The sequence below is a fragment of the Lissotriton vulgaris genome, chromosome 9, assembly GCF_964263255.1.
Source record: "Lissotriton vulgaris chromosome 9, aLisVul1.2, whole genome shotgun sequence".
NCBI classification, from domain to species: Eukaryota; Metazoa; Chordata; class Amphibia; order Caudata; family Salamandridae; genus Lissotriton; species Lissotriton vulgaris.
Window position 1 is genome coordinate 78,483,213 of NC_141697.1, and position 22,831 is coordinate 78,506,043.

Below are 22,831 nucleotides of genomic sequence, written 5' to 3' on the forward strand. Positions count from 1 at the left end.
AACACATGGTTACCAACTAAACCATGGGGTTTTTACACCTCCAATGGTTGCAGTGTGTGCCACTTTGGTAAAAACAAACAAAAGGCATTCATATTCAGTTCAAGGCAGAAACATCACATAAGACATGTCATCAATTACAAAACACAATATGTTGTCTATATAATAGGATGTGGGTGTGGTATGATCTGCATTGGCAGCACAGTTAGGGCCTTGAAGACTCGCATACAGGAAATGTGCCGAACGTTGCGAAATGCTGACATGAGGTACCCTGTGACTAAACACTACAAACACTTCCACCCAAATGATCCGAGTTTCTGGTTCTTTAGGATTGACCACATAAGAGAACAACCACAATGTGGGAATAAAGAGTTGACACTAAGACTGACTTAAGCTAAATGGATTTGTCTTCTCAGAGCCATCTAACTTAAGCACAACACGGACAATGAGTTTCATTTTTTCTGGAGTAATGTGCCAATAGTCACCTGGGGAATGTGAATAGGAGGTTGCAAGGTTTTCACGTTTATGAATACAGTGGGGGCCCTATGCAAATTCGAACTCTTCTGCTCTTATATTAATCTTATATTCATGCAATACACGTTGATACGTGGTTTGAGACACATGATTTGAGAACTAATGACCTACATGTTTTCCCTCATAAAGCATTCATGTGTTACAAAGGGTACCTGAATGTGCACACACTGTGATTATGCTAAAGGCATTGGAATAGGGTATATACCAGTTCTTGTTTATGTTGTCAAACTAGTCTCTCTTATTGTTTACAGTATCGCACGAATATGAGTACCATCAACTTTGGGGTTATTATTGATCTTTGACCCCAGTGGATCGGTGACAGTCCATTGTTTGAAGATTAATATATTAGTATTTATTTATATTAAACAAACTATATGTGGCGTTTAAGCGGGTGTGTTAAAAATCTTGGGGTGTGGCCATGACGGGCATCTGTGGGCGAGACATGAGGCTTGGCCTATCATAACATGGATGCCGTCCAAGACTGGCTGTTCTCGGGATGTGCCAGTGATTGGTGGCTTGCCTTGTCCTGGGGCAGTGAAACTATGTGATATTGCGAGGGGAACAAATGATGTGTGGAGAATTTTTTAAATAGAACCATGAAAGAGACCAATATCGATACTTGTGATTGGGACCCGATATTTGCCCGCATTATATCATGGCCCCTGCAAATAACTGTTTGCTAACAGTACACTTCCCTGCGTAACATGAAGGGGAACAACTTATGGGTACAATGTGATAATTATTTTTGGGGCAGTGACATAAGATATTATGGTCCTTGAAGGTAAGGTTTCCTGCATCCTCTTATAGTCCATTGTGGCTCTGAACATTGAGTAATACGAGAATCACTGTAGATAGATACAGGTACACCATACAGAATGGCTGCAACGTTATACACACGTTGCCATTCATAAGACCTTAGAGCTGCGTTATAGGTGTGTGTTGGCGAAAGCTGACGTGAAATGTGGACACTTCAACCAATGGACCCTTGGTATATATACAGGGAATTCCCAATAGGTCAGGTTTGAAGGATTGGACGTGGTGTTCTCTGCTTGGCAATACTGATACAGGTGAGACGGCGTTACGGCTCTCTCGCTGTTACTTGCGGATGAATAGTTTTTGTTTGAGACTAGAATCTTGTTTGTACGTAAGTGGTTATCTCTTTTCGGGTGGCGTTATGTTGTTTCTTGATATCATTTTACATAGGGGTGAATACATCTTGCTCGGTATAGATTCCTCTTTGTATTCAAGTTGGTAGTGATGTTGGGAGTCATAATACTTTTAATTTGGGGTGCTCATATGATAGGAGTGACAATTTGGAGGCGGGAAGGACCTGATACTGAAAGTATAGAATCAGTATCCTGTTCTTTTTCGTTTCACTTTTAAGTATGGGATACTACAACATATGTCCCTTACTTTCTCTTGTATTTAAAGCAATTGGTGTTTAGAAAATGATATTACTGAACGATGGAGATAACTTCCGCATTTTGACATTTATGCATTTTTGTGGCCATGGAGACGGGAGAATTATGACCGGCCAACTTTTTTTAAGAGTTATTGTAGAACAATGGTGGTTCGATTCATGTCGTTGGAAGGCGTGTTTCCAACTATGCCTATGCCCAAATCGTTTTTTTACCATCCATGTATGATTCCTGTTTTCACTACCTGGTGTTGATTACGGTTGCCAGTATGTGCTACATGACAATACTATTTATCTTGGCACCAGATATTCTGCTATAGTGCCTCCAGAGATTCATTAGATTAGACAAATGCTCTTGACTGAAAGCAGGGGTAAGGACAATTGCCATCCTTTGTGTGAAGTGCGCACTCTGCACCTTTGCCAATATGAGAGACCAGTACAACATCGCTGTAGGCCTGTTCATGACATACAACACACTGAAGGAACTGCATTGCTAACGTGGGGAGAGGAGTTGACTGAACCACCCAAATCCAATTTACTCAGCTAATGCTAACGCATGTTTCTGGCAAAAGAGTGATAGCAATTCTACTTACTACGCAGACCTCACTAAACAGAAAGGAATAAAAGTGAAATTGAGAAAGGGACTCTCAGATCGGGGACATAAAGAGTGTGAAATACAGAAAAGGAGTCCAGAGAAATCTAGATTTAGATTCACCTAGTTCAACTGTTTGTATCATACATACTTTCCCCCAAAGAGAATAGATCATATGTATAACAGGGCGCCAGTCGACCCCAGGTGCCGAGCAGCAGCGGACTTCATATCGTGTGGGGAGTGCACTGGATTCTGGATAACAGTGGCGACTGGTTTCAGAAATGACTAAAAGACAATTGGGATGTAATCTGGACCGATGCTTGCTGGGACAAATACCCAGACCCAAAAGTAAATTCATTTACCCAGCCTTCATAATGACAACACAGCGGGATAGCCAAGACCTCGACCCATCACCCACCAGGCTATGGCATAAAACCTTGAAAAGATGGGCCTCTGTCACAAGTTACACTCTCAGCACTACAGAGGTTAAGATGAAGAAGGCTGGAATAGAGCAAGGGTGAATTATGTGAAAATATCAAGGACCCCCTGAGAGGATGGATACTACAAGTCCTAGGTCAGGGATTAATAGCATGAGAGGTAACAACCAAGGCACTTAAACCGCAGACATTTTATATTTTAATGAAATAAATATATAAGAAAAAATGATATGAGTAGGTCTAAATTTAGTTTTTATTATTGACCAAGTTAAAAGAATTAATCACAAACAAATACATAATTGAAGTCATGAAATTTAAAAGGAAATATATATAATTGAATTGTAAACAATAAATCCCCAATAAATATGCAATACACAATAAAAAACATATATATAATCATTAAAAGGGTGGCATAAACAAATAGTTCTCTACGCGCGTTTCGGCGACCAGCGCCTTCTTCTGGAGTAGCCACGTATCTCACACTATAACAAGACACCAAGTAGTAAAATGATGAAGGAGTTCTATCTTGTATTAATGGTGAGGAGCCCAGGAAATAAAGCTAATGTTTAGAAAAAACCCAATTCTCCCATAAATCACATTATTCCAAGTTCACGGCAGTGATGCTTTTATTTCTTTTTTACGAACGATCCAATACGTTTCCTGTATATTTGTTTAAGGGTTGATATTCAAATTTCATATGTAGGATATATTTAAGTGTGGAATAGGTCTTCTTGCATTATATTCCTTTTTGCCGATGAAGGGGCTTTTTAAAGCTAGTCAAAGTTAGTCAGTATCCTGATCTAATCCATACTAATCTAATAAAGAGAGAGCCCAAACCTTTGAGGCGGGTAATCTCAGGAACCACAGCACCAATCGCAACACCCAATACAGCGTTGGAAAGGGCAGTTGCAGCAGAAGGACATAGGCTATGCAGACGCCCACCATATACATTTAAAACGTAAAAGAACCATGCCAGCAAAGTAGTCCCTTGTGGGCGTGTCTGCGTTGTGGGCGTGTGCTGGGGGTGTGAGAAACGCTGGGGGCGTGTGGTATGTTCCGCCCTTCATGCCATGTCTCATATTGTGTACTAATCCCACCCTGCTCCCTTTAAATACCCCTACACCCCATAATCATAACCCACCCTTACTGCTTAAAATACCCCAACACCCTTAAACACTAACCCATCTTAACCCTATAAATATACCCTGTACCCCAAAACCCAAACCTATCCCTAAACCCTAAAAATACCCCTGTACCCCAAAACCCAAACCTAGCCCTGAACCCTATTAATACCCCTGTACCTCAAAACTCAAACCTACCCCTGAACCCTAAAAATACCCCGTACCCCAAAACCTAGCCTTGAACCCTAAAAATACCAAAGTACCCCAAAACCCAAACCTATCCCAGAACCCTAAAATACCCCTGTACCCCAAAACCCAAACCTAGCCCTGAACACTTAAAAAAACCCTGTACCCCAAAACCCAAACCTACCCCTGAACCCTAAAAATACCTCTGTACCCCAAAACCCAAACATAGCCCTGAACCCTAAAAATAACCCTGTACCCCAAAATCTAAACCTACCACTGAACCCTAAAATACCCCTGTACCCCAAAACCCAAACCTACCCCTGAACCCTAAGATACCCCTGTACCCAAAACCCAAACCTAGCCCTGAACCCTAAACATACCCCTGTACCCCAAAACCCAAACATAGCCCTGAACCCTAAACATACCCCTGTACCCCAAAACCCAAACCTAGCCCTGAATCCTTGAAAAAACCCTGTACCCCAAAACCCAAACCTACCCCTGAACCCTAAAAATACCTCTGTACCCCAAAACCCAAACATAGCCCTGAACCCTAAAAATAACCCTGTACCCCAAAATCTAAACCTACCACTGAACCCTAAAATACCCCTGTACCCCAAAACCCAAACCTAGCCCTGAACCCTAAAAATAACCCTGTACCCCAAAACCCAAACCTACCCCTGAACCCTAAAATACCCCTGTACCCAAAAACCCAAACCTAGCCCTGAACCCTAAACATACCCCAGTACCCCAAAACCCAAACCTAGCCCTGAACCCTAAACATACCCCTGTACCCCAAAACCCAAACCTAGCCCTGAACCCTTACAATAACCCTGTACCCCAAAACCCAAACCTACCCCTGAACCCTAAAAATACCTATATACCCCAAAACCCAAACCTAGCCCTGAACCCTAAAAATACCCATGTACCCCAAAACCCATACCTATCCCTAAACCCTAAAACGACTCCTGTACCCCATAACCCAAAACTATATCTGAACCCTTAAAATACCCAAACACCCCAAAACATATACCTCAGTACCCCAAAGCATATATACCTATACCCATACTTACATTATCCAAACATAAAAAAACAAGCATTTACAATGCAATGGTTTCGCCTTTGGAAAAGTTTGAGCTATTGGCATTGTAAATGACAACATTTGTATTTATGTGTTGGTTTTGAAAACAGATAAATAAATGGTATTGTTATTTACATTGCCAAAAGCTTTATCTCTCGCAAATGTGAGACCTATTATACCCTACGGATGAGCTCAGCAGACAGCAATTACTACCACACACACACACCCAGAGCCAGCCACACACACACACACACCCAGAGTAACACACACACACACACACACCCAGAGCCACATACACACACACACACACACACCCACACACCCAGAGCCCCCCACACACACAACACAGAGCCCCCCACACACCAACACAGAGCCCCCCTCACACACCCACACAGAGCCCCCCCCACACACCCACACAGAGGCCACACCCACACAGAGGCCCCCCACACACCCACACAGAGGACCCCCCACACACCCACACAGAGCCCCCAGCACACTGCGAGCCCCCCTCACACTGCGAGCCCCCCCACACAGAGCCCCCCACACACTGCAAGCCCCACAAAGCACATATTACTGTAACCATTTTTCGGAGATAATAGGTGCAGTAACAGCAATATGCACAGCATAAAACCTAAAAACTTGAGAGACTCAATAAAAACTCAACTGCCACCAAACACAACAAGAACTGACAGAGTCAAACGATCTGGCTTTAATGTGCTAAGGCATGAGAAACAGGCATGAACAAATGCTCTTCTCATATTATGCCAACCCTATCGCCTTTGTCAATGTTCATTTTACATAGAGCTTAGTGACAGTCTTGTGGCACTGCAGGTAAGTTCAGCTGTCTTTGGCCAAGTCAGTGTTACTTATTTTATCAACCTAAAAAGAATGAAAGGCTAAGTTGCAATGATCAAGCTCAAACGTATTGCCAGCAAGTGCATATTTTACAGATTTTCTCACCAAGCCATTGTAATATATTAACAGGCTTGCTGCCATGCGCATAGGCCTCAGAGTTGGCAGTTTTCAGCCAAGGTGAAAATTCCTCAAGTTATACCAGCAGCATCTGCTCAGTACAAACAGAAGCTGCGCTGTCCATTGTACTTGCATATATGCAACACTTGATATCCGTAATGAGGCCCTAAAGTGTATTTGCTAATTGCAAACATGCTACTCCATTTGATTGCTTGGATGAAAAGTGCTTCTCAAGTGGACAATTTGGGTAGTACTTCTAGGTTGTGCTTGAGCACCAGAGGTATACTCTTCAGCTGTCCTTACAAGTTGGGCTTGACAGGATATTTACCACAGGCGATAAAAAACCATTACGGTAGGTTTAGGTATTTAAAATACTTGGTAAATTCCGCTTAGTCCTAGTTTTCAGCAAGAAAACCACACACAACAGAATCTATTTTCAACCCTAGCAAATTGCAAATGTTTTGCCTTTTATCCCCGCCAGACATTTTTCCATGATACATTTCAGCAGGTTGACTTGTTACTGTTTTTGGTGTGACGGCTAAAGTACAGCTCAAATACTGTACTCAAGGTAACCAACATGGTTTGGGCAGAGCCAAAGCATAACTCTCAGTAGCATTGTTAAGGCGATTTCGGTTGATCCCACAAGCAATGAAAACAGCTGTGCTGCCAAGAGAGTCCCCAAAAAACTGAACTCTGCTGGGGCCCCACAGTATACACTAGAAGAGTCTACCAATATTAGACTACCTCAACACCTGCATAAAAGAGGAGCGATTCTGAAGCTGCTGGTTTAAAAAAAGACTGTTTTAGAATGGGATATAGGATTTCAATTTAAAGACATCTTTATCACTTCGGAGGGGATTCGAACTGGCGAACGAACAGTGCTGTGGCTTTGTGGTGGTGCACATGGGAATGATTCAATCTACAAGGTTATTTTGAGGCAAGAGCGCCAATTGGAAGTTCTGTGACATAAATATCACCTAACCTTGGGCCACTGTGACCATCTCACAGTCCCTTAAGTCTGAGATAAGCTTGCCAGTGTAAACACCTCCCAACACAATTGATTCTGAATCTACAACCAAACCTTTAACCAGCAAAAACATGCCACTGATTATAGAACACTCTCATTTCAGCAACCAGGAGAACAAGTTCCTTGAAAGGACCCATGAATCAATCTTATTCCTTCAATAGCCCAAGTCTCAATCTGCTGTGAAGAAGCCTCTTCGGATACTCTCCGTGTTTGGAAAATAAAGAGTTCATTCCTATTATACAAAAAGACAGTGCACACAAGAAACAGAGGTTGTGTGGTTACTGTCAGCTGTGGAATCAATTGACCAACATTACAATTGATTGTTGCTAAATTACTAAACTGTGTAATCTTAGATACTGATCACGCAGTCATTCTTCCCTAGTTCACCCAACTATTGGTAACTGCAAGTGCTTATCCATGAAGCCAACCTCAGTACTAAGTGCAGCAGAAAAACTGTGCAAAAGTGTACCTTTAAATATGTGTGAGCCGTCTCTGGCTAACCGGGGGAGCAAGTTTAACTGCCAGTTTACAGACCTAACCAAATGAGCTATTGAAATGGGGTTGAACAAAGAATTGCTCTAGGGCTGGCAACACCGAGAAACAGACGGGTATACATGCGCCTGTGGGTGCAAAAAAGTATTGGGAATGCTAGTCTCTGCTGTCTCCTTGCTTTAACCTTAACCACTATGCAAAATTCCTGCTGCTCAAGCGTTGAACACAATGCTTCTGCAAGAAAGTTACCTGCTCTACCTGCCTTTTTATTGTCTGGTTTGACAAGGCAGCTGTCGTCAGACAATTGTGTGGGTATCACTAGAGAGGGGCCTTGCTTTGGCTGTCACAACATGTTGGGAGCCAGGAGTACATGTTTTAATCGGGCAGCAGGCATTTGAGTCCACAGAAATGTGCTTGCCCTCCAAACAACTGTTATTTTATTTCTACAGCTGCCTGAGCTTGACCTTTCAACGGCACACACATGACAGTGTAATGCTGTAACCGCAACAGTGCCTTAGAATGATAACTAGATAATTTATGGCACTGTTCTCTGGGAGCAGCACAGATGGAAGGAGGGCTGTCATTAAACTACATGGATTTTTACGCCTGGCTTGACAGTTCAACTGTCAATAACCTTTTAACCCACAGCAATATTATTATAGTTATTTGCTTCCACACAAATACATATCCATCCTCATGCTATCTACATTTAATGCTTCACATCACAAACCACATTGCTTTAAAGCCAGACGGGCTGGCATTCCCAAAGCTTCAGGTAACGTGAGAAGCCGGCTGCTTGCGTCCCTTTACTAGAAACACTTCCACCAGATTAATAATCTGCTCCATGTTATACACTATGTCACGGGCACGCCCGACTGGGAAACAGTTTGTTTTTCCGAAACAAATATATCCCGTTCAACGGGCAGGGCCCTCCGGGTAAACCATGCCGACATTTCCTTGGAAAACATATCCTTTCCCACTTGCCAAGTGTGCTACCTACCGAGCAGGAAAGACAGAAGAGCGGCCCGAGGCTTCGAGCTCCACCTCAGCTGCTGAGGAGGGTGACCGACTCGGCCTGAATTCTACCTGCGCGCGTCTGCGGCCTGCACCCGCGCACAGGTCTGAAGCTGGCCCTGGGGGTGGGGGCAGTACTTTATATGTCACCTCAACCAGCACCTTCTCCCATTCATGCACCGGGGGAGCGGCCCACAAGACGCCCGGCCGCTCTGAAGCGCTTCAATGTCTTCACAAGAGGCAGGCGGGCGTAGGAAGCACAACGATACCTGCGGGTCAAGCACAACAGGCCCGCCCAAGGGAGCGGGTGATGAAACCGGGCAGGTATGCGCCACGCCCCGTACATACCGAGTCTCGCCGCCACTGCTCCCGCAGGCCTCGGGGGACCACGCTTTAAAAGGCAGCTCGAAGGCGCCTGCCGAGCACAGGCTCCGCGGATGTTAGATGGAGAAGGCCTGCAGCTAACACGCCCTGGCAGTAATCACCACAAACCCACCTCCCGGCCCGTCCACATGCACCGACTTGCCAGCATACGCAGACCAAACATCTGGGTAAAGGGATTAGGGACAGTAATCGCCTGTTCTGCAGAGGAAAACAAGGCACGGCCGTCACTGCCCGTCACCCACGCCCCTGGGTGCACCATTATCGTTCGTTTAACAAACATGCTAGGTGCTATGCCTTTATGGATGCCCTTATGAGCCCCATTTGGCAGTACAACTTCTATCACGTGTGCCACATTAAAGGTGAGTTGCTGCTAAGGCCTACAACAGACATCAGCCAGCTCACTCACAAGGCCCCTCGAAGCGCACTCTGGGAAAACAGGTGCTGACGTACCTCTGAGAACTGTTGTAAGGGCAGCTGCGACACAACCCCACTGCCCTACTTACTGGGCACCTTTCACTCTCCCGAGGGACTGTCCCTCAAAGGCACTGCACTTGAGACCAAAGACGAACACAAGCACTGGTAAATGGTAATCAGGATCTGACTTACTTCATTTGTCACAGATGCCTAATGAATGTGAGTGAAGTAATGACTTCTGAGTCTGTGTATGCAGTGACCAATAAAATAAAAACAAAGAGCAGGAGCAGAAAACTAAAACGTAAACCTAAGGGGTTGAAACCCTAAACATATGTTACACATCCCAAAAATGAAGTTCAGACCCAAGCCATAGTCAGCTATATGTGGAAAATATCCTTTCACCACTGCCTGGCTCCTCCGAAGGGGACAAACCCTTCCCAACAAAGCAGCTCCCTCTGACAGCAGGAGACACCCCCAGGCCTGGCTGCTGTGCACGCTCCCGGGCGGCAGCCAATCACAGGGCGGCCCGGGGAATGACGTCATGGGGGTGTCCCGGACCGGCAGCCAATCACAGCGCGGCCCGGGACACACAGCAACAAGGGGCGGGACTTAAAAAGAAGAGTCAGAAACGCCCACGATTCGCGTTCTGACAGTGAAAAAGTGATTGACAACAATGTCTTCCAATGGCTAGCCTCCATTTATGGAGCTAGCCAATGCAAGACAGAGGCGGGACAAAGCCCCATACTGTAGATCATAAGATTTCGCCCTGGGCGGAGCACTGCTTCGCAGTGCTACGGCCAGGGCGAAACCTAAAAACATGCTTTTAGAATTCATGCATTTACAACGAATTTCGTTGTAAATGTATGCGTGGTAAAAGCATATAAAATGTAATGCCATGCGTTATAATGGTATTGTGGAGTCATGGTACTTTCGTAATGAAAGTATGCGGAGTGATGGTATGCGGAAAGAAAGTTGCGGAATAATGGGTGTTTACTCTCCCCCGGTAAGTACATTGGCGGCACGGCGGCCTACATCTCCAGCAACATACTCATATTTTTTCACCACCCATTTGAAAATTCACAGGTCTCTCTCATTGATGGCCAGCACCGACATACGCTTTTAGACACACCTCCCGCCACAAGTTCTAGAATTGCGAACTTTAGAGCTGGGGAGCTACGTTCGATTCTCTGCATCAGCTCAACATCCTGTGATTCCAGGCAAATCGCTTTGTCTCCCCGTGCCTACCACAAATGAATGTGTTCTTCTGTAATGTAAATTGTGCTCATGCCATGTTGTCGAGTTTGCACTATATAATATTGCAAGGCAAAATAAAGTAGGGAAACTCGCGTTCACTCTCAAGTGCATCAGCAGTGCACTGTGAATCGGAGCGTTTCACAGGCCTGTCGCAGATAAGAAATGCTGTCAAAACGAAATCCTCCAAAACAATATACTACTGGCCGGCAGCAATTCATACCCGGACAACGTCGGGACGGGCTGCTAGTCTGTTTTATATAGGCACTCGCTCCCCAGATCGTATTGTAAGACCTCGTGAGCATTGAAATCAGTTACAAACGGTTGCAGTAAGGGAAAGCCTTACTGATATGAAGATCTTCCGATATGGAACGGGATACGTTCTGTACGAGGTTTGACGACTGAAGAGCGAGGCACAGGGTTCTGCGGCTTTGTAGGATATTATCCAATAATCCTATCCCAACTTTGACTACCTTTTAAAAAGCACCTTCATCGGCAAAAAGGAATATAATGCAAGAAGACCTGAATGAATGAATGAATGAATGAAACGGTTCTTATCTTGCGCATACTTAGCCCGATGGGCGTCAAGGCGCCTAAATCAAATATAGAAGCTAAGTCCCCCCCTCTGCAGCATTCTCTCATTGGTAGGCCCTCTTAAAGAAGCAGGTTTTAAGAGCCTTTTTAAATGACTCTATTGAAGGAAGAGTTTTAATTTCAATTGGGATAGAATTCCAAAGCTGCGGGGCAACCATGGAGAAAGCTCTGGCTCCCCATCTAGCAAGTTTGAAACGAGGCACAACAAGTTGACAGAGTCCCGCAGAGCGAAGGCCTCTTGTAGGGACATATAACGCGTGAGAAGCGAGCTAATAGCACTCGAAGAACCTTCTGTCAGTGCTCTGTAAGCCAGACACAGAATTTAAAGGAGATTCTGTGCTGGACAGGAAGCCAATGAAGGTCCTTCCTGGCCGTAGTGGCAGAAGAAGTTTTCGGAAGAGCCAGGACAAAGCATGCTGCAGCATTCTGCACGATCTGCAGTCTGTGTATAAGGCTTTTGTTGGCTTCCATATACAGAGAGTTGCAGTAATCTAACCTATAGCCCACCAGGGCGACTGCAACCTGTTTACGCGCCTGGGGGGAAAGATACCCGCGGATTTTGTTGAGTATCCTGATCACACCCCAGCAAGTGGCCACGGTCCTGTTGACTTGTAGGGACAGAGAAAGCGAGGTGTCAAATATTACACCAAGATTTCTGGCAGATTGGGAGGGGGTGGGGCAGGTGCCAAGAGAAAGTGGCCACCACTCACTCGACCAAACATCTTGGTCCCTCCCAAAAATCAACACCTCCGTTTTTTCGCCATTCAGTTTGAGGGAATTTATAGTCATCCAGTCTGCCACATACTGCATGCATACCCTGAAACTGGCGGCGGATGTCCTGACAGAGGAGTGAGCCAGTGACACCATAATCTGGGTAGGTATTAGTATACAAGGGAACCCGTAAAAATGGCCAAGGACCACGGGTAGAACTACTTATTTTTATTTTACAGAGGTCCTAGGTTTTAGTGATACTTAGAGAAATAATTTTCACAGGCTCGAGATAAAGACTGTGTTTTTCCTTCTTCAGTGTCCAGCCGGACCTAGAAGCGTTTATTTGGAAAACAATTTTTTAGTATAAACAGAATAGGGCGAGACAAGTCGCACATTAGTAACTGGGCACAAGCCTGTACCTACTCAGAGGAAGACAATACAAGGGAAAAAGAAAAAGAATTTACTGGCAAACAAGGAGAGCAGGGTGGCTTATAATGCAATGCAAACAGTTTTTGAATAAGCACAAACCCACAGTAACTGCCGTGAAAATTGCAAATCATAAAACGAGCAGTACTGCAAAACAGTCGGCGAACGTTTCGATCCCTATCTCCAACAATATAGTGGGATCATCACCTCCATCCCCTGCGATCTAACTAGTCTTGCCAGGGGAGCCACATAGATGTTAAACAGGGTCGGACTTAGAGCCGACCCTTGTGGCACCCCACACTGCAATGACTTAGCAGGGGAGAGGTGGTTGCCAAGCATCACTCTCTGCTCCCTTTCCAACAGAAAGGAATTGAGGAGACTCAAGGCCGGTCCCATGACACCAGCTTCCCTAAGCCGAGATGTAAGAATGGCGGGGGACAGGGTGTCGAATGCGGCCGTGAGGTCTAGCAGAACCAAAACCGTAGTTTGGCCAGAGTCCACTTTGCGTTGGATGTTATCGCCCACAAAAGTGAGAGCGGACTCAGTGCTGTGGTGTTTTCTGAAACCATGTTGCGTGTTATCAAGGTATTCAGATGAATCAAGAAAGGAGGACAGATGAAGATTCAGATGTGCCTCAAGCATCTTAGCGGGAGCAGGGAGAAGGGAAATCGGCCTAAAGTTTTTCAGAAGGGCCGGATCAAGGGACGGCTTCTTAAGAAGAGGTTTCACGATTGCTTTCTTCCATACAGGAGGAAAAGAGCCCTGGGTAATAGCCTTGTTCATAACCTCAAGCATGGGAGGAAGAAGGGTATTTCTACACTCTTTCAGTTTTTTCAGAGGTAGAGGATCCAGCGGGGAAGCAGATTTGGTCCTGTCAAGTAGCAGGTTCAGTCCTTCCAGGGATAAAGAAGGAAATTCCATGAATAAGCAGGAAGGACTTTTGCCTAAAAAATCGAGACTGGCTATAACAGGCGGAATGCTATGATCCAGAGCATGGCAATGAGCTTCCAAGGAAACATGTATGTCAAGAATTTTATTATGAAAGAAGTCAGAGATATTATTGCACAGTTCTTGCGAACTCACTACGGGGTCTGGGAGTTGCAGGGAGTATAAAGTATCAGCGATTTTAAAAAGCTCCCTAGAAGAGGAGAGAGAGCTGGTAAGATTGGAGAAGTACTCCTGCTTCTCTGTTACAACTCTCCGTTTGTATTCCCGAAGTGCAGACTTGTGAACCTCTCGGTCATTAGGGTCCCAAGATTTCCTCCAGTTTCTCTCACTGCTCCTACATCTCTGCCTCAGGAGTCTCAGTTGATCAGAAAACCAAGGTGCCGTGGGCTTTCGGCGAGCTACATAGCGCAAAGGTGAGGGGGCAAGTTGTTCAACTGCATTAGAAATGGAGTCCGTCAGATCTTGAGCTGCCTCGGCTGCATCTTTTAAAGATAGAGATTCGTGGGTGGAAACAAGAGGAGCGAGAGCCTCATCAGAGATATTCTCAAAATTTCTCCTAAGGGTGAATGGCGAGGTTACCAAGTTAGTGGAGCATGAGGCAGGAAAGGAGAATTCCAATGGCACGGCACAGTGATCTGTCCAGACCAAAGGTAACGGGGGGCCAGTAGAAAGCCTGGTGTCATTAGAAAATACCCCGTCAAGTATATGCCCAGCCTTGTGGGTGGAACTATTCACAAGCTGGGCGAAGTCACATGCTCCTAGTGACTCGACCAATGATATTGTGTCCTTTGAGTTGACCTCATCCAAGTGAAAATTAAAATCACCCAAAATGGTGAAGGCTGCTTTTCCGAAGTAGGGTTCGAGGATTGTCAGTAATTCTGAAGAGAAACTGGCACTAGGACCGGGGGGCCTATACACCAGAATCCCAGTAAAAGAGACCGATGCAGAAAGAGTAATACAGAAGTATGATTCAAAACGATTTGAAGGCGTCGGTAGTGATTTAATCAAATAGGGAAAGGAGGATTTAAGAAGAATGGCTATGCCTCCTCCTCTGCGCAAGGGTCTATCCTGCCTATAAAGAGAATAGCCATCAGGAATGGCCATAATCAGATCGTGTCCTGAGGTATCAGAGGCCCAGGTCTCCGTAATGAACACCCAATCCGGCTGTCGGTCATCCACGAAATCATGGAAGGCTACGTTATGCCTAATAAGCGGACGAGCATTTATTAGGAAGCCAGATCTCCGGGGCAGATCAGGCTGTTTAGACGGGAGATGTGATCTTACAGAGCCAGTGCAAGAGAAATCAAAAGAGGTCATACAAGCCCAACCTCTATCGGAGTGCAAGATCCCTTCAGGAGAAAAGCGGTGTTGACAAGACTGGGAAACAGGTCTTAGAGCAAGGATTTCTGATCTAGAATGTAGCCTAATTAACTCACCAGGAGGGGTAGGAGTATAAGCTGAGTCCAGCCCGACCTGCAGCCCGTCCTCAGCGCGGACGGGCGCAGACGGGCTGAACACTGGCGTAACTCCGGCATCAGTCTGGCGTCCCCGCTGCGCGTTACCACTGCGCGCAGGCATGGCTGACTTTATATTCGCCTCGTGAACAGAAAGCAGACTAGAGCGCGCGATAACTGCCCCTCACCCAGTATGGCCGCCAATCGAGACAGAGGCCAGGGACCCGCAAAATGCGGTGAGGTTCCAAATTACGGTGCAGGTAAGATGGCAGCAGTGGGGGTATGCGTGGCCGGCATTAAAATCAAGGGTAAGTGCCCAAACCAAATTTTAAACGAAATTCCACACTTAAATATATCCTACATATGAAATTTGAATATCAACCCTTAAACAAATATAGAGGAAACGTATTGGATTGTTCCTGAAAAAGAAATAAAAGCATCACTGCCGTGAACTTGGATTAATGTGACTTATGGGAGAATTGTTTTTTTTCGAAACATTAGCTTTCTATCCTGGGCTTGTCACCATTAATACAAGATATAACTCCTTCATCATTTTACTACTTGGTGTCTTGTTATAGTGTGAGATACGTGGCTACTCCAGAAGAAGGCGCTGGTCGCCTAAACGCGCGTAGAGAACTATTTGTTTATGCCACCCTTTTAATGATTATATATATGTTTTTTTATTGTGTATTGCATATTTATTGTGGATTTATTGTTTACAGTTCAATGATATATATTTCCTTTTAAATTTCATGACTTCAATTATGTATTTGTTTGTGATTAATTCTTTTAACTTGGTCAATAATAAAAACTAAATTTAGACCTACTCATATCATTTTTTCTTATATATTTATTTCATTAAAATATAAAATGTCTGCGGTTTAAGTGCCTTGGTTGTTACCTCTCATGCGATAGAACAAGGGTGACACTGTAGTGTTAGCACTGTCTGCAAAGACTGACAACTGACCCGTTATGAACTGGACTGCTTGAAACACGACTGAAGCTATGCTAGAGATACCAAATTGAAAGACTCATCCACTACATTCTCCACTTTACCCCAAACACTAGAATGCTGGTAATGGAATAGCAAGATATGGTCCGATTAATGGACCATGCCACACATACATGCAACCTAGGTATTCATCAGGCATTAGTTACACAGGGGGTAGGACTGACACTGGTGATGGGACCAGAAGGAGTGACACAGATAACCACACTCCGTATACAAGTTCCTCCCCAAACAATTAAACCACTTAACAAAATGCACCTGGCCTCAACCCCTGCACCTATAAACCTCGCTTTTGTACTACTGACTCTGATATGAATTTAGCAGTCTGTATTTTGCCGCAAAAGGGCTTGCAGTTTGTTTTGCCATCAGAGCCAATACTGATATCTAAGACTCCTGCTACGTTTTTACCATTGTATGGGGGCAGACTGCTTTTGTGTATGGTGAAACACAGAAAAGGTCAAGCTTGGGCCATTTGCAGACCCTGATCAGGTTTTAGCCAAGGGCTTTTATAACAAGGTTAGTAGTGAGGTAATTAATTTTACTCTTATTGGCTCACTGAAGAGGCCCCCTTTTTGGGTCTATAGAAGCTCAAAGACTTTAATGATTTTCTGAGGTTGTCCCTTTGTGGTACTTTTTAAAGTGTCTTAGGCAAGGTGGTTGGGTTCCTAGTATTGCTTTTGCTAGTTGCACACATTAAGGTTTGACAAAAATCCTCCAGCCCGGCACATCCACATCAGAGCCACTGTTGCTTTTAGATTCTTATGTCCGCTTGGGTTAGGCCAGCTTATTTGCCACGTTTCTGCAGGTAAAATCTCCCTGCAGGTCAGTCAGGATGTCTTCTCGTTTAGCAACCATGAGGCTGGTTCTACAGCTTCCTATTTTTTGTCGGAAAGAATACAGGATGTTTCACCTCCCCACCCTTTTGACAAAAAGTCTCAGTGGATTGAGACAATAGGAAATAAGTTGTTTTACTTCGGGAGCCTGATTGTTCATTCATAAAGTGCTTCATATTTTTGGCACGTTGCACCCATGCTGTTTGGGTGTTGGCCATGATGGTGGTTTGCCCTTTCCAGGACCACTCTTGAGGACTTTTTTGCTGAAGTAGTATATGATGGATTTGGAGCATCTTACCAACTTTTTATGTTCTATCTTTACACTGTGGACACATTGACCAAGTATGTGGGCTCTTCTGTGGCTCTTCATAGGAATGCTTGGTTGCCCCCTTGAACCAGGAAATTTTTAGGCAAATGTGTTGGATAGAACCTTTAATAGTTCCCACCTCTTTGGCAAGCAAACTCTCTTGGCTTTAGATGGCACTACACGGAGACACATCAATGCACGATCTGGAATATTTGACTTTTCGTCGGTGGCATGGTAGAATCATAAATTGTACAGCTGTACAAACCTCACCAGCACTTCTGACCTGACCAGCAACTATCTACAACGCCTTTTGGCTACGTGAGTCGTGGTGCTTTCGGGGGGGCAAGCAGACCAGTAGCGTTATTCTTTTTTTCCCATGGCTTCCACAACCTCTATGTGAATCTTATATGGTTGAGGAGAAGAAAGGTCAATTTTTCTCACACCTAGTCTATATGGGCAATTTCATCCTTTTGCCCATGCATTGGGATCCGTTGCTGCTTACAGGGGCCCATCTGCTGAAATGCTCTTATTCATGTCCATCTGCTGGTGCTTTAAAATTGCCTGGCAGGTTGCTGTTGCTGCAAGGGGCTACTTTAGATTGGAGCCTTTTTCCCCTGTAGTCCGTCTCATGCAGGTCCTGGCACAGGGTTTTTAGTTGTTTGGTTGTGCTGCTGGAAATTTAGTTGATACTTCAACTCTCCCGGCAGATATAGAACATTTTTGTTCTGTTTCAAGTTTTCGGGTCGTTCCATCTAGTTTAGTGTTGGCACTTCATGTCCTCTGGCAGCTGTTGACGGTACGTCATGGCTCATGGATACCTTGTGTCCTTAGCTTGGATTCTATCAGTGCATTGATTGGGCTATGTTCTTTCCTCAGACATTGTCTTTTCTGAGTTAGTACCTTCGTTATAGTCTAACCTTCAGCTTATGCTACATACCTCTTGTCTTGAGTGAATTTGGGTGGGTGCACTATTTTATTATTATACTTGAGAACTGGCAATAGGGCACCTTTTGGGGGTAAAGTATTTATGACCAGGTTGGAGTATGCCACAGTTCCAAGGTTTGTTTTTGGAAGTTATGGAATGGAACCATGTAAATAGATGCTGTGGATGCTTTTACCCAGCCTGTGCTGGGAACGCAAGTATGAACAATCTCCTTGCTCTTTCTGTGTTGTATAAATGTCTCTGAAGTGGGTCTATTCCAGTCTTCAGTGGGCTTCCTTTTAGTGCTTGTCTTTCTTGGTTGTGCTTGTTCCGATCCCGTTGCTACCCTTGGTTGACTTTTCCCTCTGAGCAAGTCTTTGATTCTGTCTACCTATGCTTTTTTTGCAGCGTGTGGGATTGTGAGGGGTGACTCATTGTTTTACCACTCATCTGTCTGTTCTTCGTCTTCAACTTACATTACTGTTTGATGTTCTTGAGTCTGAGTCAGGGTTAAGATGATGTGCGAAGTTGTCATATGCCCTTACATATGCTGCTACCAATCTGTCGATATCGTGTGTTGTATATCAGCTTTCCCTTAAGGTTATTGATGGGAAGGTATTTTTTCACAGGGAAATGGTTAACTTCAGGTCGCTGGTGTCGGCATGCTTGCTAGGAAGTCTTTTCACCTGCAAGTTTTTGTGTTTTATCTTTAGGTAAGGAACCTCTGATTACTAAAAGGAATGCATAGGCTGTAGTCCTCTTGTCAAAACGTAGAGCACCTCTTAGATCAGTGGGATAGGCAGGCAGGTGTATTCCAATCATAAATGTGCCATCTGTTTTTTTTAGAGTGTGCTGTTTAATCATGGGGTCTTTGATATGTCTACATAGGTGTGCACTTTTCCGTTGCTCTCTGGGTCAGAGGAGCTGTTTCTAAGCGATGGGTTCTGGTGACTTACAGTGCCGTAAGTTTGTAGGTACTGTGTTAAGGATGCGTGTCAGTGTGGCATTAATTGCTAGAGTATATTTTACATCCCAATTAATTGAAGGTCATGAGAACTATGAGAAATGTTTTTACTGCTACTTTCTGTGCCTTAGTTTCACTGTGCATGCTGAGGTTTTTGAAACAACAACTCTGGAATGGAAGGACTACCTATTAAAAAGATAGCATTTAAGGCTTCATGCATGATGTGGTACACTCGATAGTCACTGCTTCCATTGCACTGCATGAAGCGTCCACCATGCCCTCCAGCGATTTTCTACATGCCATCACTCCCATAAGCCAATTCTAGATTTTTCAAAGATTGATGTTGCAAAAAAACGCAACCTGTCCACCTCACCACCATCTGTTTGGTAATTTTCTCTACCCTTGATTAGTTTTTGCTTTGCCCTATCCGACTCTCATCCCGCATGGTCCTTTGGGGGTAACAAGCTTTTGAATGTTGTTTTTTAGTTGTTCACCACATTCACCAAAAACGGTCTGGTGGCAACATTCCGTCCAACAAGAAAGAACACATTCAATTAGATGAGCCCAAACCTTTTGGCTTTGCCAATGCTTATTTTTAATGAAAAGAAGCGCCCTTACAGTGTTATCACAAAGTGAGCTCGAAACTGAAAATCCTTTATAAAACCCAAGTAGAATGCTCATACTCAAAGCATCACCTTTCCTTACAAGACAGGCACATATAGGCTTGTTTTCTGCTGAGTGAAACATTGTTTGGCTACAAATGGTATTGTATTACCGGTGATGGAAAGTGTTTAGTTAAACAAAAGATGGCACCTTCTTCAGCTTCGGGTTGTAATAATGTGTTAAAATTTCGATATATTAATGCCACAGTGTGCACCACAATATTTCCTTTTCTTGATGGATGATCTTTAGTTTTCTCATGGTGGTGGCCGCTACCGAAACATAGCACCTTTTTTCAAGTTATAAGGCATCATTTAACTGTCTTTTTTTCCTGTCACAGGGGGAGTGAAACTTGGTCTTGGAGACTTCATTTTTTACAGTGTACTTGTAGGAAAGGCCTCGGCCACCGCCAGTGGCGACTGGAACACCACTCTGGCATGCTTTGTCGCCATATTGATAGTAAGTATAATTTAAAGATGCAGCTTTTAGAAAATGTGTGATCAGTGGCGGGACCATCTGAGAGCAGATAAACGAGAGGCAAAGCGTTGGGTGTGCTTCGCCATTTGTAGATGTTCATGTACATGCTGGTCTTGCTCCACATATAGATCCGGTATATCCAACGTGGATCCCGGAGGGCTGAAGTCTCCTCTAAATTGAGCTCATAAGGATATCCTAGCAAGGTGTCTTGGATCCGGCTCTTCGGACCTACTATGTTTACAGTAAGCTCCTCCCAGTTACAAAAGGGCAAGAGGTGGGAAAAGAGCATCAGTAAGATCATTTTTATAGAGACAAAGTAGCATTTCTAGAGGGGGAGCTCTAAGAGGAATGAGCAAACTGTGTGGGTGATGCCTTGTTGGCCCTGCCCCTGCCTTTGTGTCTTTTGAAGCAGAAAGGGCATTTGTACATTGCACCTATTCTAGATTCGCTTGTTGTGCATTATGTTTGACGTTCCTTCCAACTTACGTTTCTCTTTTTCTCTGCAGGGCCTGTGCCTTACTCTTCTGCTGCTTGCCATTTTTAAAAAGGCGCTGCCAGCTCTCCCAATTTCAATCACCTTTGGGCTTGTGTTCTACTTTGCGACGGACAACTTGGTGCAGCCCTTTATGGACCAGCTAGCCTTTCACCAATTTTATATCTAGCGCTCTAGAAAAGGAACATTTCCACATAATTTTTGTCTACTGGCAAATTTTCTAAAACTGGAAGAACGGAGGATGTCCTCAAGAAATGAAACCGATGGTCAGCCTGAAGCTTAAAACAGCTCTTCTGTTTTGTTCATGGCAGTAATATTCGTTGTGAACACCTGTTCAAATATCGACTGGAATCGTACATTCCCATTTCTGGCTGCTAGGACATCATGGACTAACCGGGGTCACTACTCTAGCCAAGCCTTTGTTTTTAAAGGAAATTGGGCTTTTTACATGGCACAAAGTGCAATAATAGCCTTCGGGGTACAACATTTTTTCATTAGCAAACTGGTAACTTTTGGAAAAGGGATTATGACTCGTACACCTGTAAATTGCTCGGTCATTGGTATCCCACATTAGTAGTGACCAGGATTCACTTTCTTTTCAGTGACCCTTGTGAAATAAGTTGATGGGGTCAGTGTAAATTCTTTTGGCCAGTTTTTGTCTTGACTCCAAACACCTTCACATTTTGCACTGCCTCGAATCCAAGGGTTGAGTGAGCGTGGCATCTGGACTGTGCTTTGCCATCAAGATAAAGCCTTTTATATGCAGGGTTGCTCATTCACGCTTGCAGTACCATTACCTGTAGCCTAAATTATCCCTGGATACCTGGATGTCTTCAGAGTTCTGTGTTTGCTGTTCTTTACCTTTCACAAGCATAAGATCTGCACATCATTATAGATTTATGTGATTAAAAGAAATGTGTATTATTGTCAATTAGGATTAAAGACCCTCAACTTTAACAAGACTTCTGATTTTCACCATTACTACATTATTCATTTGAAAATGTCCACCAATAACTGAAAACAGTAGTTCCTCTGTAACAGGTAACCGGGATTTCCTTTTTAAATTGGATATGTGAAAATATGATAACCATTGGTGCTAAGAACTTCCTCACAACTTCTCTACGAAGATTACTCTATAGACGTTCAGTGGTCTCCAACCTTCTGGTAGTTTTACAAGGAGGCTTTGATTTGTAAATGAAATCAAAAGTTTTGGAGAAAAAAGTGTGAATCACTATGGTTGAACAGGCAGTCAAGAAAATATTGAACTCTGGATGTTCATGGTTGGTTGTTTGCAAACCATGGTGTATCCATAAAGGTGAAACCATCCAGTGCTCAAAGAAAATCCAGTACTCTTAAGTGTCTGCATGCTCGGTGGACCTCTTATGTTGACGAGTTGAGCCACCTTTAGCCCATTGCACTGGACAGTGAAATGGCTTCATATGCATTTGTGGTCTTTAAAGACTTTCTCAAGTTCGTTGTTTAATGTGGGCCACAGCATGAAAGTTGGAAATTCACATTGTCACAGACTTACATTGTACGTCTGTGGCAAATACAAGTGCTTCTTGTATAGTCTTGGCGACACCAAAAGGCATTCTTTAACAGCACTTTAACATGTGGAGTGAGGAACATTAGTCACCTGGATTGTACCTGCGCATGGTTTACTTCATATCTTAGACACAAGCAGCAAAGAGAACAGTCTGTCAGTATTTGGTTATTTCTATTATTTCTGTGGATTTTCATTTGAAATGAGTTTTTGTACCTTTTTTGTACTTTGTGTTCATGTTTGTGAGAGGGCTGAGAGGGGACCTTGACTGAAAGTGTAATTGTGCCTGTAAAAACAACTTCTTGGTTTTTATGTAGTGAGATTAAATAAACTGAGGGATTTCGCACAGGGACCTCTGTGTTTACCAATATATGCTTTTTATCTTTTTCATTTTGCCCCTTGTGGGTTGAAGGGGTGTTGAATCAAAATATTTCAATATTGAATTTAGGGATTTCACTGTGTAAGGCATGCAAGTTAATGGTCAATAAAATTGTGACGCGCAAGCTACCTCATGAGTTGGTGGCCTAACAAAGTTCTTCCTATAAAAAAATCTCTTCCGCAAAGCATTTTTGCA

General features: G+C 44.0%; 1 protein-coding gene across 2 annotated transcripts in view; it reads left to right on the forward strand.

Annotated features, from left to right (window-relative positions):
• Window positions 1-22,625, forward strand: part of PSEN1 (presenilin 1) — a 193,977-nt gene extending 171,352 nt beyond the window's left edge. For both annotated transcript variants that reach the window (XM_086937086.1, XM_086937087.1), the window contains 2 exons: window positions 20,085-20,203; window positions 20,728-22,625. In XM_086937086.1, the coding sequence (XP_086793212.1) occupies window positions 20,085-20,203; window positions 20,728-20,883 (275 nt within the window). In that variant the 3' untranslated portion in view covers window positions 20,884-22,625. The remainder of the gene's footprint in view (window positions 1-20,084; window positions 20,204-20,727) is intronic.
• The last annotated feature ends 206 nt before the right edge of the window (window positions 22,626-22,831 follow it).